Below are 16,878 nucleotides of genomic sequence, written 5' to 3' on the forward strand. Positions count from 1 at the left end.
ATCAGCGGGCTGAGTGATGCCCGTCACCTGCATGGATGAGGCCCTCTTCTCTCCCTTGTTTTACCTCTCCAACCCAGACCTCCATCACTTCAGTCTACTCCACCTAACAGCTCGGGCTGCCTGCGGCACATCCTGCCCCTGTCCATGCTAACAGAAACCACTAAAAGCCACGCTGCCCATTTTCTCGACGTCTGTGTAATGCACCGCTGCACTTAGCACGTATTGTGAAGTGGCTTAAAGAAGCTTAGGCAAAGAGCTTTAGCTTGATTCTACACTTTCATCACTGAGTAAGCGTCTCCTTTCCCCTAGCCCTTCTTCCTTCTCATTGTACACTGGTCTGGAGTGTGTACAGCTGCTACATTTGTCATCTAAAAGATGATGCCATACTTTATATCGTTTACAACCCTTCTGACCCCTTTCAAACTACTTCGACATTCATGCCTCATTTCTACTGCATGATTTGACGGGACTCAACTTATTTTTGGTACCAGGTGCTTTCCTCTATTTCGTTTTCCACTGCAGATAGTAGCCCCTCAGTATAGGCGGGATTATCAGATGATTGCCACAGTGAAGCCACGTGAAACTGCCGTGATACCTACTTTAATGCGCCACTCGCTGGATCCTTCAACGGCAACGCTGTCTGCACTTTGTCAATTGTACGCTCTAGTGTATGACGTACTTTTGCATGCTGCCATTTTTGAAAATCTGTTGCGAGTGAACAAAACATTGCAGTCACTATTTTCACTATATGGAATAGCTTGGCTATTTAAAAATGGCGGGTTTATGCAGGACGTCCCGTGATGCGCTAGTGACAATTGTCTCTGACCAATCAGTGTTCTGCAGTGTTTTAACTCCACCTTCTAGTATCGGCTCAGCTTGCTTGGAACGACCCAGATGGTACAAAAAAAAAGTACCAGGTACTATCCACAACTTTTGCTAATGGAAAACCAAAAAGAGAGTGGCTGAACAGTCTCTGAAGCTGCCTGCTCATGGAAAACTGATGTATGCTACTATAGGCCACCTACAGACATTCCAAAAGATATGGGGGGTGCTTTCTGCACTTCTTTGAAACTAAATTACATAACCAACTCTGTACTTTCTGATGTAGAAATGTAGCTTATGCATAAGGAGAATGATGAACTAATGAACTATATATGATGGTTTAAGTTGTTGTTTTCCATAATTCTTTGTTTTCTGTGTCTCTATGTACTATGTGTTCACTGACCAGATACTCAAAGAGAACAGGGGACAATTATATCCAGGACATTTACCACACATACTATCTTACAGTATTCAATGCATACACTGTTTAGGTGTCATACGTCAGATCAGTAATCCTTTAACAATTTGATATTAAAGTGCAGCGAAAGCCAATTCAGCATACAGTCTACAGTATCATATTATCAGCTGCACAAAAATCCATTCCCTGTTCCTCCACTTTCATCTATGGTTTAGACAAACTGCCATGCTAGATTATCACAGGCATGAAACAGTCAAAGCTAAAAATGTGACTCATAAAAGGGAGTCACAGAGGATGTCTAGTCTACATGTGTGGTTAATGTCTCATACAACATTGGACTCCCATCTGCGAGTAACACATTGGAAAAAGAGCCACACAACAAACAGAACCATGATAAAATGCCTGAGGTTTGCCTCCTGGCAGCAGAGTGGTAGCATGTGGTTCCAGTGAAGCCACAGCTCCTGAGGAGGAGGTTTGCTGTTGACTATCTGTGGCATCCTGTTTACCTTGAGAAGTTCTTCAGAAGCCCCGACACCGATAAACACTAAATTTGGATACTCCTGTGTGTATCTGTCTGGAATGTGGGCACTTTTGTGGCAAAGGCTTGGTGTGAGTCCAAACTTAGATACTTTCATCTAATGTTGCTAAGACATTTTAAATGTATGTGTTAATAGACATATTTAACTCACTGTTTTGGTTTTAAGTCTTGCCAAAGCTTCATGGACTGAGGGAGAATGCAACACTGATGATGCCTTAAACCAGCATTAAAACCTAAATACTTCTATTACATTGATTTTGTCCATTAAAGTTAAGTTAAAGTCTTAGTGTCCTGATTTAGGATCCTGGCGGCCTGAGGCTAGAAGCTCTTCCTGAGCCTCTCAGTGCTGGCCTGGTGTATCCTGTACCTTCTTCCCTGAAAGAACATATGTTTTCATGTAAAATGTAATACGCTTTTTCTGCAAAAAAAGTATGTTCTGTGTTTTAACAGGACATATATTGTTTCATTTTTCAAACCTTATTTGTTGCACAATCTATACTTCCACTTTTCCTCACCGTTTCCTTTGGGTGTGATACTAAGTCACTGTAAACAACTGTCAGGCGAATGTACTTCAGGGTTCAACAATAAGGGTAGGCCGATGGCCCGAGGCAAGTTAAACACCACTTTGGGTTTTAAGTAAATGTAACAACCTACTTGCCCGTTCGGACATCATCGTATCATAATAATGGCTTGATCAATTTGAATGTGCCGTTGGCCAATCAAGAATTGAGTTGGCGGTTGATGCTTTTGACACATTTGTTTTTACACTTTTTTACTTATTTTATTGATTATTTAAGTTTTTTTTCGACGTTTTTCCTCTGAAATTTTTTATAGGGGCCAGTTCAAATTGACTTCGGGCAAATAGTATAATTTTTACTTGCCCAACCGGACAGGTAAAAAAAACCTTAGCGTTGAACCCTGTACTTCTATTTCTACATTTCACACCTGAATTTCTAAGTATTTTGATGCATTTATCTGCCAGTTGGGAGAAGGGTATATGTGTGTGGAACGGCTGCTGTGTAGCTTGTAATGCTAGAGTGTACTTTTGAGACGTTGGCTAGCGTGGGACATTTAGTTACGCTGTTATGTTGTGTTTCTCTACAATAGCTGGGAAGTTGCTGGGGATGGTTCTGTGGTGCTTTGCAATAAACTGCTGCAAGATATTGCCGGGGAAGCGTGCTCCTTGTTCATTATACGACACAACGTAGCATTAGAGCCGCAACACAGACCCTCATTCTGCTCCAACTCATTCAAGTGCTGGCCTATCCCGAGACCAGTATCACAGTGCAGCTGGCACGCGCTCGCTGCTTTCTCCTGATAGCAGGATGATGGCAGCCAGCTCTGGGCTTCAGCCCCCGGGGGCAAATCTGTCACTCAGGTGTGTACTGTATGCGCTCCAAGACCCATTAGACACCCATCACTCGCCTGGACCCCCCTCACACACCAGCCCTGCCGGCAGAAACAGCCTATTGGGACTTCACCTGCAGAGCTGACAGCTCGGTATCACAACAACATCTCCGGCTAGAGTGTGTGGTTCAGTAAGCTAAAGCTAATGCTAACCCTTACAGCCTGCAGGGAGGTAGAGGACTCTACTAAACCATCACCCTCTTACATCAAAGGGCTTCCTGAGCTCAAGTGGTTTCCCTGAATGGATCATTCTGCTTCATATACAAAGGTGTTTTGTTGAATGGCTGAATGCTACAGTGGTAATTGTTTAAGGATGGCTACACCGCACTCATGTCAATTTGTTGACAATAAATGATTTTGTATTGCCACCAAGTGGTCAAAAAGTTGAACAGCATACATATTACTTAACATATACTACATTGGAATGCCACACATTTTAGAATTTAAATAATAGAAGGAACTGATGGTCCTTAAAAAAATATAAAACATTTCATGAAGTGCTGCTTACCCATTGTTTAAAACACAAGCACTATTCATCAGTCAAAGCAATCAAAATCTGCATTTCATTTAAAATATAATTAAAAACAATCAAAAACTGCCCAGGTGCAGACAGCCAAGATACATATGAAGCTTAAATATGGAAATAATTATTTCCGCTCATCTGTCACCGTGAAGCAAACAACAACCAGAACCACAGGTATACCACAACCACCAGTCACCGTCTGCACGTTGTGCCAAAAGGAAACGTCAGGGAAAGACCAATTAACCAGGTGATGACAGGGGCTAAATGGCTGGATTAAAGAGCTTGTTCTGTAAAGGTCAGGATGCACACCGCTAATCTGAATCACGAGGCGAAGACAGGCTGACAGGAAGGGAGAAAAACAAACTCCATGTCACTGATGAATGATTACAGTGCGTGACAGTGGGATGTCAACAAGCCTACACATAGTAAATGCGTGCATTCATGGGTGATATTATTTAAGCAACTGAAGCAGTAGCAAAATATCCGCATTGATGTTCACTGTCTTTCTTTTTTTAAGATTCCTTTTTGGGCTTTTTTTTTTTTTTTTTTAGATAGGACAGCTGAAGACAGGAAATGGGGAAGAGAAAGGGGGATGACATGCAGCAAAGGGCCGCCGGCCGCAGCTGTAAGGACTGAGCCTTACCACATGGGGTGCACGCTCAACTAGGTGAGCTACCACGGTGCCCCAAAATGGACAGTTTTGATGTAAAAGAAAAATCACCCACATTACTAGGAATTTTTTAACTTTGAGCATTGTGGAATAACTGAAACTTTATGTAGACTATCATCCCAGCGTATAATCTGATGTGAATGGCACTGACTGGGTAATATCCGCTTAATAATACAATGCAATGTGGGTGCATGTGTATGTGTAGGTAGGTGGAAGGTGTCCTCACGTTTTCCCAGGCGACTTTTTCAGCCAGAAGATGTCGTCACTGGTGATGCCGTGCTCCACTGCTCCTGGGATCTGTAACAAGAGTTAAAGCTGTGAGCAGAACTACCCACCTTATAAACCAAATATCAACACATATATGTCAATGTTACACACAGCAACGTTCTCTCTCTAAACTTGCCATCTTTTGTGTGTCATAGTGTAATGCTCACAAAGCACATTCTACATTACTGCAGCGGTTTGGGCTCCTCTTCCTCATTTGTTTCGTCTTATGTAGTAACCAATCAATCAGACAACACATGCTGGCAGAGAAAAAGAGAAACATGACGGGGGGGAATGATGATAGCAACTTACATTTGTTGGGTAATTGGGTCGTCCACCTGTGGCGATCACAATGTTCTTGGCAGTCAGGATCATCTGCACGAGAGAGAGGAGGGAAATGTCAAGTAATAGCTTTTGTTCATATCCTTCGAAAAACAAGGAAATGTCAAATGAAAGCAAGTGGTCTCCACAGCATTCTGCATTCAGGTGATGATGGAAACTCTTTAAAAAACGGAACAAGTAACAGCACTCTTAGAAGGTATGGAGAGGCTGAATTTAAATGTTGCACTTCAATTTAATAATAATTCGATACGAAGCAGAAGAAAAAACCCACAACTGATTTAAATACTGATTTCACAATGTACTAATTTGTATTGAGAACATTATGAATATGTACATATGGGAACAATATGCAAACATACAGTAGGATGCCAACTAACATTGCAAGTTTTATATATATTTAATCAAGCATACCAAAACAAGTATATTAAACATTTTTACAAAGTAATTCATACATTTTTTTATTGTAGTCTCAATAATTGAAATTGAATTATCCGTTTGGGACTGACTGAGATAAAAACGGATGAGCAGCCCACCTCTTTCCCTGCTTTCGATAGTCCTTTAACAGTGTGTTTATCCACCAGACTTCCTTTGACGTTCAGATACTTCACCTTCCTGCCAAACAGAGAGTAAACAGCTGGTTGCTCCTGGTGGTGTATTACCCTGCAGATCTTGTGGATTTACTCAATAACATTTCATCCTTTTTTTCTTGCAACTCTTGCAAAGTGAACTCAAAAGACACCAACCAAACCAGGAATTAGCTGCACAGAGAACTTAGAGGCTGGGCCAGACTGCAGAGTACAACCACGTGTTGCAGGGAATGCAATTAGATATTCAGCTACATGGATCAGTGTCATACACACACTGAGCATCACGGATCAAGAGTGGACAAGTGGGTTATGCTGCGGGGGTTTTAGAAGTTTCTAAGGACATAAACACTTGATTGGAATTGATTGTTGGAAGATACATTTAATATTCATCCCATTTAATTTCAATACACTTCATTTAATATAAAGCGTGCATTTCAGTTTTCAATTCAAATGAATGTTTGAAAACGCCCCCTTTCACTTCATTAGTTAGTATGATTATGACAAATTCTAAATTTGAACAATGCAAAGATACTCTTGGTCACACAAATCTCTTTACACACTATTGCTATTTTAAATATTCATGTACTAACTAGGTACTAACAACAATGGAACTTTCTTCCTTGCAGTAAAATCTAACTTAATTATTAAAAATCTGACATTCGTGGCTGGGTTAGCTCAGTGGTAGATCAGGCGCACATATACTGAGAGGTTTATGCCTCGACGCAGAGGTCCAGGGTTCGAATCCGACCCGTGTAACGATTTCCTGCATGTCTGCCCCCCCTCCCCCCCCCCCTTTCTCACTTAGCTGTCCTGTTAAAAATTAAAGGCAGAAAAGCCCAAAAAAATAATCAAAAAAAAGAATGAAATCTGACATTCATTTAACATATGTGCCTATGTATTATTTGTAATGAATACACTTGTGTGAAATGACTGCTTTGCACTGTGGTAAACAACGCCTCTGATTGTTAATTAAAAAGGGAATGGAATCATATTAGAAGCATAACTGATATGCTCAGTCCGAGCTAATTGTCTCACTGGAATGGAAACATTTTAGGTGAAGCTTGGGCTCTTTCACACAGAGGTGAAACACCTGTTTGCCCTCCGGCCAGCCACTCAATCAACACATGCTGGCCGACTGTCAATCCTTCAGCTGTGTGCCAACAGAATGTACAGCCTTTAAGAATATTTCATTTCAGTTAAAGAACATATAAACATTCAATGTACTAATTCTGTTTTCAGGAGAGTTTATTTTTATTTTTTATTTTTAGGAAACATTGCTATAGAGAAGGAGAAAGTGTGACATGATGAGTGGGTGAGACATGGATAACACATCACATGTACTGTACATAGCACCAGGGATTGATTTTAGAAGCCAGGTAGATACCATAGACCAAGTTCGATAATTTTAGGATTTAAGTTGGTATTTTGCGAATATATACCTTTAATAACTGTAAAAAGAAATATACATATTGGTGAAACATTACAACAATTTCTATTCTTGGCAGGATGTAAACATTTAGGCTATTATGAGGCACAAAAAAACTAACCACTGAAACTCTGCCTACAATATTACATAAATGTTTAAAAGAAACATCATCATTGAAATAAGTCTGAATAAAGGGAGCAGAGCTGGTGTCACTTACTTATCCTGGAGCTGGACTCTGTGCCCCCAGTTCAGGGACCTGACGTGGTTTTGAATAGCCTCTGCCATGGTGGCCCTGGAAAACCCACCAGAGGATCGTTAAAAACTAACCTGACCAGACCGACGATACACAGAGGGAACTCAGTGTTCACCAGTAGTTACTTTGAGTGTGATGGCTCACAAGCAGAGTTGAATAATGGGAATCAAAATGGAAATACTGCACTAGGGATGTAACGATTACCGGTGTAATGGTAAACCACGATAAAAATGTTGACAATAACAATTAGCGTTTTCATTTAAAATATCATTATTATTACGGTGGATTACCACGGTGTGGAAACCGTGTGTTTAATCCTTCCCAGCTTCATCCGAGTCTCCTGAAGTTGCACTGCGTAGCCTACAACATGCGTTTCTTGAAGTTGGAATCATGGCGGAAGGAGTTAGTCTGAAGCATGGGCATGTTTTGGTTATTATAAGAATGCCGAAGGACAGTTGATTGAAGATAGTTATCCTGTCTGCAGAACGTGCAGAAAAAAAGTTGCTGCTAAAGGCGGCAATACGCCAAATCTCCTGACTATCAGTGCTTTCTGAACATATTGAACGCAAAAATACCGCGATAATACCGAAAACCGTGATCATTTTGGTCACTATAACCGTGAGGTTAACTTTTCATACCGTTACATCCCTATATTGCAAACACCATATATTACAATTCTAATTTAAAGACACATTTTTCACATTACTCACAATTCTGTATTTGGCCTTGGTCATTTTTTTTAAGGCTGCTTTTCTTTGGACATTTTTTTAAGGTTTAATATTCCTTTATGAATTGTGTTTTTGTTTTTTTAAATATCATCCAAAAAGGTAATACATGCAGTGACCAAAAACAGAGTAAATTCGATCTTTGTACATTTGAAATAGCATCCATCTGATTGCCATTAAATCATTCATTTTTCAACCACAAGTAGTCTTTGTCCTACTGCAAGTCCATCACTAGATGGTGCTGTTTAGCTACTCATACACATGTATCAACCTGTTTTGATTGAATAGGTTTCCCTGAAGCTGATAAATAAACTTAATGGACAAAGTATTTATTGACCAACCAGTCATGACAGATTGGCCCTGAGATCTGCCAGCCATACTTCTTAGCATCTTTGACTGCAGTACCGAGTAGAGCAGCCTGGTGCATGAGCTTCTTAGGGATGCAGCCAACATTAACACATGTACCACCAAGACCCCACTTGGTACCTGTTTGGAAAAGTATTTTAACAATGGTGTCTTTAAATCTTCAAACAACAAATAGCCATTTTTGTAGTATAATAGTAAGTATTTTTACCTTTAACAGATGGCTCCACATAATCTAAAACAGCAACTTTCTGTCCCAACTGTGCCGCTGTAAATATGGATAGATTGTCAGTGTATTGTTAGATAGAAATTACAGTGAAAGGCATAGATGCCCAAACATTAAGGAATAACTCCGAAAGATCTCACCTTCTTTGGAACAGGCAAGGCCTCCTGAACCACCACCAATAACCACCAGGTCATAGTCATACTTCCCTGTATGAGCATATTGGATGATGATCAACAGTAGACACAGTACAATTGATCTAACCTTATGAACCTATTAGTGTTGCATTTACCTCCCCTTAGGGGTTGCCTAACGCCGCCTTCACACTGGCACTTGAAATCAGCTCCGTAATATGCAACGCGCCGCCAGTTTGATGTCTGTTGCTAACCAACTTAGCCATAGCAGGTATCCTACGCATTGTTTCTGCACGGAAGAACTTTTCTCATACTCATACAAAATTAATCGATTACATGACAACATATAGTTATGAAATCATTATTTATTTTATTAAAAGTTAAGACTTATCAGTACCGTAGCAACGCTAACTTCCGCTCGGATTGTCGGATAGGAACCGTCCGTTGCCTGTCATACGAGTTCAACTTTTTTAACGCATCCAGATGACCAACGGAACCCATTTTTTTCGCCTGTGAATCTCCACAGGAAATGAATGACTTCCGGTCGTTTCGCAGCCGTATCTACTGTGCCAATGTGAAGGCGGCGTAACTATCAGCCTGGCCGATTATCAGGGCCGATATTTGGCAATAAGCAGATTATCTGTATCACTGTTTTATTTTACCGATAACCGTGACACAGTTTGAGTCTGTGTATTATGTTTAAAGTTTCAGTTTTATTAATAATCGCTTAAAGCATTTAAATAAACTTCAAAAATGTTAATTTTTGACTAAAAGATCTTCATTTTTACTGTAAATGCATATCGGTTCCAAATCGGTTATCGGTTTCATTACCTACTAATAATCGGTATTGGCCCTGAAAAAACAGTATCGGTCGACCCCTACCTAACATAACGTTTTTTTGTGCCATAGCAACCTATCTTCTCCGGGGAGATGGGCATGCACACTAAAGTAATTGTACAGTCTTTCTATTTAAGAAAGCCATAAAAAGGTTTGATAAAAAGGCATTGTCATTTCACCATTGCGATATCTTAGAGAAACATACATTTTTAAGCTTTAACAATTTCAAACATTTCAAGTATGCTTGTTTGGTATATAAAGTGTTACATAATCTTGCACCCCCCCCCTCCCCCTGCATGGCTTTTTCCAAAGACTTGAAAGCGGAGGTAGAACAGGGGCCTCTGTAAAAGGGGACTGTGTGATACCATTAAAGGCGCTGACACACCAACCCGATAATCGGCCATCGGACAGTCTGGCGAGGTTGGTGACTCGAGTCTGTTCGGTGTGTTCCGTGCCTTCGTCTGTCGGAGGAGCCGTCGGCCTTCATTTTGGCCGACCTGACATGTTGCGTCGGAGGGTGGGCAGTCGAACTCAATAACCAATCTGATTGGTGGAGTGCTAACCCGGGAAATGGCTAGTGGGATGAGTGACGAACGGCTCTCAAAATTTGACGAAAATCTTTCAAACTGACCTTTGTTGATCTGAAATGAAGACAGATTCAGCAACTGCACGGCCTATTTCTCTCTGAAAATGTTTTCAGAAACACGTTTCGGTGAACTATTTTCGTAAAATACAAGATCGTATTCCAGACCCACGTGATGCGTTCGTCATTTCCGGTTTTCAACTTTTGTATTACGTCTCGCGCACGCGCAGAACGTACGCTCAAGTCGGCGTCGCTTCAGTGTGTTCCGAGGCACTTTCTGGATCTCGGGGAGCCGACTGATCAGTCCGACTGCCTTTTCTGTCAACAGTCAGCCGTCGGGTTGGTGTGTCAGGGCCATTAGACGCACCGCTTCTGGACAAAACGTATCGTCAATAATAGGAGGTAAACTCTAGAATAGCTTGCCCCTCCCAATAAGAGAGGGCCCTACATTCAACACCTTTAGAACTCACTTATAACAAACCAGAGATGCTGACTCACTTTTAACTGTCACACATTTCATCACCCATACACTTTCACTGTTACGTTGAATGCAGTATAGAGGTGGATGAATAATGTCTTTGTCAACATGTATTTTTTTTTGTTTTGTCAAAATCACTATGTGTACCTTTTCATTGAGTGAATGAGTGCTGTATGACTGCTGGTTGTCTCTATGTTAGTCCTATACCACCAGCTAGGGACTACAGATGAAAAGTAGTTATTTTTACTAATTCTGGCATATTTACATGCTGTTTTTATACAACAATGTTCATAAATATGCATGGTCGCTATTAAATAAAGCAATAACTTAAAATTGGCAAGAAAATGACCAAAGCGTTGTGACAGGTCTGTTTCTCCCGGTCTGGGAAGAGCTTCGGGAGACTCCGCAGCCATATTACTGGTTATTATTATGGCCATTAAAATAAGCAGCCGGTAAATGAGTTTTTCAATTGTAGTCGGCGTTAATGGAGCTGGTGTGGGTGGCCGAGGACACCAGGTGACCGTCATTAAACATAATGAGTTCCATCAGCGCTGCTGGTTAGTAACGTCGCTTTATGCTGACAGAAACACCTCCAACTATCAACCTTAGCCCGTTCCGTTCTCCGATTCTTCACACAACATTTCAACAACATAATGCTACCTGTCAGGTTTCTTGTCAAAACATGCAGACAATTAGTCCTTTTCCACCGGTGTCTGGCCCTACAGAAGGCAGCCATGTTGTTATTATGAAAGGACCCAGGCCGGGTATGTGCTGGCTCGAGAATTGCCTGAAAAGAAATGGGTCGTACACAGTCGACTCAAAATTAAGCGTTTTCAATAGCCTATTCAATCAAATATGTCACATACAGTGTGTAATATTGTTCATATTACATGACAAATCTCAATAAATAAAATGGAATAATCCTGAGGTTTAATGCAAATTGTTTATGTAGGCTACATTTTCTGCATGTTGAACATAGATTAGCCTACATGAAAATGGTCACTTTTGTCAGACAACTTTTTTTCCATATAGTAGGTAGGCTACATGTAAATTAATATGAAGCAAGTGTATAAACATAGGCTAATATGTTTGAAGTATTATATAATATAATTGGTTTCTCATTATGCCATTTCACACATGGAGCCTATAGCCTAGTAAAGTGTATTCATGATTCTTGTAGGCCTAAATAACAGAAGTTCATGCAATAAAAGCATAGAATAAAACACATGTAACACTGAAAGGAATCTCGGATGTACAGACTGGGAATTGGGATAGGCCTACTGGCTTCTTATTGTTCCAGGGCCGTGGTAAATAGGACGCTGTATACCCTCATAGCTTACTGGAACACTTGCAGGTGCAGTAGATAAGACTTATAAAACTAACTTTCTGTCATATTTGCTGAAACTGACCCTATGTTCAAGTAAAACTACATGAAGCAGGTAATTTAAAGGTCCTATGACATGCTGCTTTTTGGATGCTTTTATATAGGCCTCAGTGGTCCCCTAATACTGTCTCTGAAGTCTCTTTTATATAGGCCTTAGTGGTCTCCTAATACTGTATCTGAAGTCTCTTTTATATAGGCCTCAGTGGTCCCCTAATACTGTATCTGAAGTCTCTTTTATATAGGCCTCAGTGGTCCCCTAATACTGTATCTGAAGTCTCTTTTATATAGACCTTAGTGGTCCCCTAATACTGTATCTGAAGTCTCTTTTATATAGGCCTTAGTGGTCCCCTAATACTGTATCTGAAGTCTCTTTTATATAGACCTCAGTGGTCCCCTAATACTGTATCTGAAGTCTCTATAGGCCTTAGTGATCTCCTAATACTGTATCTGAAGTCTCTTTTATATAGGCCTCAGTGGTCCCCTAATACTGTATCTGAAGTCTCTTTTATATAGACCTTAGTGGTCCCCTAATACTGTATCTGAAGTCTCTTTTATATAGACTTTAGTGGTCCCCTAATACTGTATCTGAAGTCTCTTTTATATAGACCTTAGTGGTCCCCTAATACTGTATCTGAAGTCTCTTTTATATAGGCCTTAGTGGTCCCCTAATACTGTATCTGAAGTCTCTATAGGCCTTAGTGGTCCCCTAATACTGTATCTGAAGTCTCTTTTATATAGACTTTAGTGGTCCCCTAATACTGTATCTGAAGTCTCTTTTATATAGATCTTAGTGGTCCCCTAATACTGTCTCTGAAGTCTCTTTTATATAGACCTTAGTGGTCCCCTAATACTGTCTCTGAAGTCTCTTTTATATAGGCCTTAGTGGTCTCCTAATACTGTATCTGAAGTCTCTTTTATATAGGCCTCAGTGGTCCCCTAATACTGTATCTGAAGTCTCTTTTATATAGGCCTCAGTGGTCCCCTAATACTGTATCTGAAGTCTCTTTTATATAGACCTTAGTGGTCCCCTAATACTGTATCTGAAGTCTCTTTTATATAGACCTTAGTGGTCCCCTAATACTGTATCTGAAGTCTCTTTTATATAGACCTTAGTGGTCCCCTAATACTGTATCTGAAGTCTCTTTTATATAGACCTCAGTGGTCCCCTAATACTGTATCTGAAGTCTCTTTTATATAGACCTTAGTGGTCCCCTAATACTGTATCTGAAGTCTCTTTTATATAGGCCTTAGTGATCTCCTAATACTGTATCTGAAGTCTCTTTTATATAGACCTTAGTGGTCCCCTAATACTGTCTCTGAAGTCTCTTTTATATAGACCTCAGTGGTCCCCTAATACTGTATCTGAAGTCTCTTTTATATAGACCTTAGTGGTCCCCTAATACTGTATCTGAAGTCTCTTTTATATAGACCTTAGTGGTCCCCTAATACTGTATCTGAAGTCTCTTTTATATAGACCTTAGTGGTCCCCTAATACTGTATCTGAAGTCTCTTTTATATAGACCTTAGTGGTCCCCTAATACTGTATCTGAAGTCTCTTTTATATAGACCTTAGTGATCCCCTAATACTGTATCTGAAGTCTCTTTCCTGAAATTCAGCCTTGGTGCAGAATTACAGCCATTAGAGCCAGTCCCACAATGAGCTTTCCTTAGAATGTGCCATTTCTGTGTCTGTAGCTTTAAATGCTATTGAGGAGGAGAGAGGGGAGGGGCAAGGTGGAAATTTTTGTTTTATATCAGAAAATATGGGACGTAGAAATAAGCACTGAAAATGTGTAGAAGAAAAATAAAAAAATTTAAAACGTTCAAAAAAGTAAAAACAAACTGTGAAAAAAGGCGTCAAATACGTTTTTTTCAAGGTTGAAGGGAAGACAACACAAGGGTTAAATGCAGTGGTGGTGGGAGAAGAACTGCATCAAATCTAAGAATTATTCCATTATATTTATTGAGATTTACATTTGCATTCAAAATTGTACTTAGAAAGAATTAGTGTCATGTGGACCTTTAAATATGGACCATGCAGGCAAAGATCTTTTTGGCCCTTGTGTGAGCATTCACTGAAGCACCATATGCAGCAGTGTGACAAAAGAACAACAGCCCTACCTCTCCTTAAATACCCTCCCACTAAGTAATCATTATTGCGGAAGGCCACTACAAACATATCAATTTACATATTATTTGGCCACATTAATGTTGATATTATACAATCTGCTTCCTTTATCCATAAGCCATAACACCGTGTAAATAATTGTGCAATATGCTGCTTCTAGCTAATCCATCTTACAAAAAGATATCTAACCGCCCGCCTGGGAATTTAGTGGCTTGTTCAAGGATCATTTACTGGAGCTAATGCTTTCCAACATTGAGGCTTGAAACCCTTGTCATCTGGTTTACTGGCACTACATCATACACCCACACTGCCTCCAGTGTGGCAGACCAAAGAAAGGACATCAAATAATTGAGGAAAATAGTTCTTAACAATATAGACTAGACTGCATTATGAATTTTAAATAATTCTATATTGAAGACTTTAGAGCAGAGGTGTCAAACTTAACTTCACTAAGGGCTAGAGTTTAGATTCTCTGCCCGAGCCCGAGCCCGAACTCGGCCCGCCACTATCCTCGGGCCGGGCCGGGCCCTTGATCAAGCATTTGTGTTTTTTTAATCATTACTTTATAAGCTGAATTGGGTGGGGAGAAAGCTATGCCTCTCCAGCTTCTCCTGTAGCTCTGGGTGTATGTCCTGCACTGACTTGAGTGTGAGGTAAACTGGGCTACATTGTGTCTCCCCCATCTGTAAGGGCCCTGACACACCAACCAGACGGTCCGACCGTCGGCAGAAAAGCCAGTCGGACTGATCAGTCGGGTCCCGAGGTCCAAAAAATGCCTCAGAACACACTGAGGCGACGCCGACTTGAGCGTACGCTCTGCGCATGCGCGAAACGTAATACGTCTCCATAGCAGCAGGCGGCGCTGCTCTGTATTGTTTCCATTAACAGTCTGATTATTTTTCAGAAAATGAAGACCGGCAGCTGATTGGACGAACGCGTCACGTGGTTCTTTTTTCTCCAGAAATTCACAGCCAGACTGTCATGGTGGCTTGTTCAGAATACGATCTCTTATTGTACTAAAATAGTTCACCGAAACGTGTTTCTGAAAACATTTTAAGCAAGAAATAGGCCATGCAGTTGCTGAATCTGTCTTCATTTCAGATTGACAAAGGTCAGTTTAAAAGATTTTCGTCAGATTTTGAGAGGCACATTCCGCTCCCCATTTCCGGGTGAGTCCCGACTGCCCTGTCCCCGACTGAACATGTCAGGTCGGCCCAAATGAATGCCGACGGCTCCTCGGACGGCCGACGTTGTTGGCCAGTGCGTCGGCATGCAGACCGTGGCGAAGGACAGTATTAATTAGGTGATCGAGACAAGAAAGTCTCCTATATGGTTCCAGGGCTTTGATTATGTTGCTGCCTCGATCTGTTACCCACAGGTAAAAGGAATTGTAGTTGAGAACGTCAGTTATAACGGCCTACATATAAAAAAATTGTCTGGTTTAAATCGGGCTCGGGCTCATAATTACAGTTAATGTGTCGGGCCGGGCTCGGACACAACGTGCACAGGCTCGGGTAGGGTCGGGCTTGTTTTTTGGGCCCGATCTAAGCTTTACTAAGGGCCACACTGGAAAATGAGAACCAGAGACAGTTTGACACGCTTTTATTTAACGGAAAAAGTCAAATACCTTTGACTGTATGATTGCGTGTCTCATATGGTCTTAAATGTCTCTTATGTCTCTTCGGTCGATAAAGACCTAAAAAAGTCAGGGCAAAAAGTTTTTTTTTACAACAACCTGTTTCACAGCCTGAATATGCAAACTCTCTGGTTCTGTGGGAATTTCTGAGTCTCAAAGTCAGCAAATCTGCCAAATTCTGCTTTGAGTGTCGCGTAATTGCAATTTGAAAAACAATTTCCCGTTTTTTGTGGTTTGGATCACAACTAGGCAGGCCAAAGTCTATTGTGAACCTAAATTGATATACGGGTCTGATCAAATTTGCGAGGGGCCGGATTCGGCCCGCGGGCCTTTAGTTTGACACGTGCTTTAGAGGGTCCGCTCAACTGTATTTTCTCACTTACCTCCAGGGGTAAATGCAGATAGCTTTGGTTTACTTTGTACAGTTTATGAGATATGCATCTCTTAGATTTCAGCTTTCACCCTAATACAGTGGAGATGAATGTAATTCCATTTGCGATGCTCATATCATTGAAAACTGAAATTTCAAGACGCAACCTCTATTTATCCAGAAACTGTGTCCTCACTAGCCTTGAAATCTAGACCACCATAGCAGCAGCAAATGTAATTTGCAGCCAAGGTCGTCTAGCAACTCTCCGTTGGCTTGCAAACTCTAGTCAGGCCAATCACATCGTGTATAGAGTCGGTGGGCGGGCTTAACATTATGACGGCAGAGTTGCGACGGTTCTGCGTGAATTCCCTGCTACTTGAAAACAAAGAAGATGGCTGCTGCTGCTGGTGAACAGCGGCCTTTGGAGTCGGCTTTGGCCGCGACTCTGGAAGACTTGGAGTTAAGCTTTTCTTTGAGAAAAGAACAAAGAATGGCACTGAAGTCATTCTTAAAAAAGGAAGATGTGTTCGGAGTTTTGCCGACTGGATACAGCAAAAGTTTAATCTATCAACTAGCTTTGCTCTAGTTGGCTATGAGTGCAGAGGGAATTTGAAAGACAACCATTTATCCCGCCCCTCGGATTGAACCCTGCCAATGGTGAGTTCCCAGACCCAACATCTTGATGTGGGTCTGGCTTGTCAGGCTATGTCCTCACTGTTACGTTAGATAATCCATAGTCAACACTCATAAGGACTATCGCCTCGGTA

The 16,878-nt window shown here is 41.0% G+C and overlaps 1 protein-coding gene across 1 annotated transcript in view; it reads right to left on the minus strand.

The window, feature by feature from the left end:
- txnrd2.2 (thioredoxin reductase 2, tandem duplicate 2) overlaps positions 1–11,385 on the minus strand; it is a 29,902-nt gene extending 18,517 nt beyond the window's left edge. The window contains exons 1-8 of the mRNA XM_031300566.2: positions 11,254–11,385; positions 8,705–8,770; positions 8,550–8,606; positions 8,317–8,461; positions 7,215–7,289; positions 5,518–5,596; positions 4,955–5,017; positions 4,605–4,675 (exon numbers count right to left, since the gene is read on the minus strand). Coding sequence (XP_031156426.1) covers positions 4,605–4,675; positions 4,955–5,017; positions 5,518–5,596; positions 7,215–7,289; positions 8,317–8,461; positions 8,550–8,606; positions 8,705–8,770; positions 11,254–11,329 — 632 coding nt within the window. The 5' untranslated portion in view covers positions 11,330–11,385. The remainder of the gene's footprint in view (positions 1–4,604; positions 4,676–4,954; positions 5,018–5,517; positions 5,597–7,214; positions 7,290–8,316; positions 8,462–8,549; positions 8,607–8,704; positions 8,771–11,253) is intronic.
- Between the last annotated feature and the right edge of the window lie 5,493 nt (positions 11,386–16,878).

Source organism: Sander lucioperca, chromosome 2 (genome assembly GCF_008315115.2).
Source record: "Sander lucioperca isolate FBNREF2018 chromosome 2, SLUC_FBN_1.2, whole genome shotgun sequence".
Taxonomy (NCBI): Eukaryota; Metazoa; Chordata; class Actinopteri; order Perciformes; family Percidae; genus Sander; species Sander lucioperca.